The 3,036-nt window shown below is 35.0% G+C and overlaps 1 protein-coding gene across 1 annotated transcript; it reads left to right on the top strand.

The window, feature by feature from the left end:
* LOC132057062 (receptor-like protein 9DC3) lies at positions 1–2,610 on the top strand. The gene has a single exon (XM_059449506.1). It carries the CDS (start codon positions 54–56, stop codon positions 2,472–2,474), a length of 2,421 nt encoding a protein of 806 aa, XP_059305489.1. The 5' UTR covers positions 1–53; the 3' UTR covers positions 2,475–2,610.
* The last annotated feature ends 426 nt before the right edge of the window (positions 2,611–3,036 follow it).

Genomic DNA, 3,036 nt, shown 5'->3' with positions numbered 1-3,036 from the left:
CAATGTCATTCATCAAAAACCAAAATAATCAACTAAACATCGTTTAGCGATATATGATGATGGTTCCCAAAACACTTTCTTTACTTCAGTTTTTTACTCTTTTATATCTCTTTGTGGTTACTTTTTCCTCCACTGAGGAAGCCATTGCCCTCTTGAAATGGAAAGCAACTTTCCCAAGTCAGAATAATTCCATATTGACTTCATGGAGATCAAGCTTAAACGTGTGCGAGGACTGGTATGGAGTTATATGCTTTAATGGTAGAGTAAATAGGTTGAATATTACAAATGCTAGTATTATTGGAACACTTTATGATTTTCCATTTTCATCTCTCCCTTTTCTTGAATATCTTGAACTTAGCATGCATAATTTCTCTGGCACCATCCCACCTGAAATAGGTAATCTAACTAATCTTGTCTATCTTGATTTGTCAAACAATCAGATTTCGGGCCCAATCCCATCACAAATCGGTTCACTAGCCAAGCTTCAGACCCTCCACTTATTTGATAACCATTTAAATGGTTTCATTCCAAGAGAAATAGGTCACCTTAGGTCTCTTACTAAGCTCTCTTTGGGGACTAACTTTCTTAGTGGTTTTATTCCTAATTCATTGGGGAACTTGACCAACTTGTCTTTTTTGCATCTTAATGACAATCACTTTTCTGGCTCCATTCCTGTAGAAATGGCTAACCTAACGTCTCTTATTGAGTTAGATTTGAAGAATAACTCTCTCACTGGTTCTATTCCTGCTTCATTAGGGAATTTGAACAAATTGTCCCGTTTGTATCTTTACGATAATCACCTTTCTGGATCCATTCCTCAAGAAATATGTTACCTAAGGTCTCTTTTTAAGCTATCTTTGGGTACTAACTTTCTTAATGGTTCTATTCCTATTTCATTTGGGAACTTGACCAACTTATCTTTTCTTTATCTTAATGACAATCACCTTTCTGGCTCCATTCCTCAAAAAATGGGTAACCTAAGGTATCTTACTATACTAACTTTGAGGAATAACTATCTTAGTGGTTCTATTCCTGCTTCTTTTGGCAATTTGAGAAATTTGCGAGGTTTATTTCTCCGATATAATAATCTCAGTGGGGACATTCCTTCATCTATGTGCAATTTGACATCATTGGAAGTGTTGTATCTCCAGAGAAATAACTTGAAGGGAAAAGTTATGCAATGTTTGGGTAATATGAGTGGCCTCAAGATTTTGTCGTTGTCACATAATAATCTTAGTGGAGATATTCCTTTGTCTATCTGTAATTTAACATCACTACGAGTTTTAGATTTATCGAGAAACAATCTTAAGGGAGCAGTTCTGCATTGTTTTGGCAACATGAGTCGCCATCTTGAGGTTTTGGAAATGCAGAACAACTATCTTTCTGGGACTCTTCCAACAACTTTTAACATTGGAAGTGTACTCAAAAGCCTCAACTTGCATGGCAATGAACTGGAGGGGAAAATTCCCCAATCTTTGGCCAACTGCAAAGAGTTGCAAGTCCTTGCTATAGGAGATAATCACCTCATCGATACATTCCCGATGTGGTTGGGAACTCTTCCAAAGCTGAAAGTTTTAAGCTTGAGATCGAATAAATTGTATGGACCTATTATAACTTCAAGGAATGAAAACTTGTTTTCTGAGCTTCGAATAATCGATCTTTCTTACAATGCCTTCTCGGGATACTTACCTACGAGTTTGTTTCAACACTTGAAAGCCATGAGAAAAATTGACCAAACAATGAATTCAACATCATATCTTGCTATAACTTTTGGAGACAAACATTTCGTACATGGTGTAACAATTGCAAACAAGGGTCTAGAGCTTGAACTTGCCAAAATTTTTACTTTTTACACCGCCATTGATCTATCAAGTAACAGATTTAGAGGGCATATTCCAAGTATTGTGGGAGGTCTCACTGCACTTCATGTGTTGAATTTATCTCATAATGGATTGCAAGGTCATATACCACCATCACTTGGAGGTTTATCTTCTCTTGAGTCATTGGACCTATCTGGTAACCAACTTGTAGGAGAGATACCAACACAAATTGCTTCTCTTACATTTCTTGCATTTTTAAATCTCTCCCACAATCATCTCCAAGGATGCATCCCTCAAGGATCTCAATTTGCCACATTTCAAGAAAACTCATATGAAGGTAATTATGAATTACGTGGATTCCCAATTTCAAAAGGTTGTGGCAATGATCATGTGGCAGAGACAAATTATACCATACCTGCGATAGACGATCAAGAAAGCAATTCTGATTATCTGAGTGATTTTTGGAAAGCTGCTCTTATGGGCTATGGAAGTGGACTATGTATTGGATTATCCATACTATATTTCATGATTTCAGCTGGAAATCCGAAATGGCTTGTGAGAATCATTGAATATATGGAACACAAAATAATTATGCGAAGGAGAAAGAAGCGGCAAGGTCAAAGGCATTACAGAAGAAGAAATAATCACTATTAGACAAGTTATATGTTTTGATTTCAAAACTTCAGGTGTTCAATTCAGCTTTATGCTGATATTTAATTGTAACTATTAGTATCTTAGTTTCTATGCTTTTGTTATAACAACAAATAATCGATGCTCTATACTTAGTATATTTTTATTTCAAATAGTTTCACTAAGTAGAAGATTTTGAAAAGGATTTGCCTTAGTTGAAGTTGTAAGCTAGTATGATTTTAAATCTATACCACAATTAGTTGACGTTCTAAAAAAACTTAACATGTATTTCAGGGGGAAACCAACGTATAATTTAAATCTAGAATGGTCCAGCTACAACTCTCTATATTGGAAACTAATTACTAAGCGTTTGCCTCAGCATCTTATTTTTAAAAATTTCAGATGTCAAAAGGATAAGAAGACGTTGGCTTAAATGGATTTGGCTATTCCCATGTTCAGTTTTAAGCTTTATTGTTTGAACTATCTTGCATCTGCGTTTAATTTTTTTTCGTCACTTGACAAGGTTTGTATTAATAATTTATTTGAGTTTTGTTGTCTTCTTTTTTTTTTTTCTTTTTTTTTTTTT

This window comes from Lycium ferocissimum, chromosome 1 (genome assembly GCF_029784015.1).
Source record: "Lycium ferocissimum isolate CSIRO_LF1 chromosome 1, AGI_CSIRO_Lferr_CH_V1, whole genome shotgun sequence".
Taxonomy (NCBI): domain Eukaryota; kingdom Viridiplantae; phylum Streptophyta; class Magnoliopsida; order Solanales; family Solanaceae; genus Lycium; species Lycium ferocissimum.
Note: the sequence above shows the minus strand (reverse complement) of the source record. Positions and strands in the feature narration are given on the sequence as shown.

Coding starts and splice junctions, on each gene's coding strand:
- LOC132057062 (XM_059449506.1), top strand. CDS start 54: ATGATGATGGTTCCCAAAACACTTTCTTTACTTCAGTTTTTTACTCTT.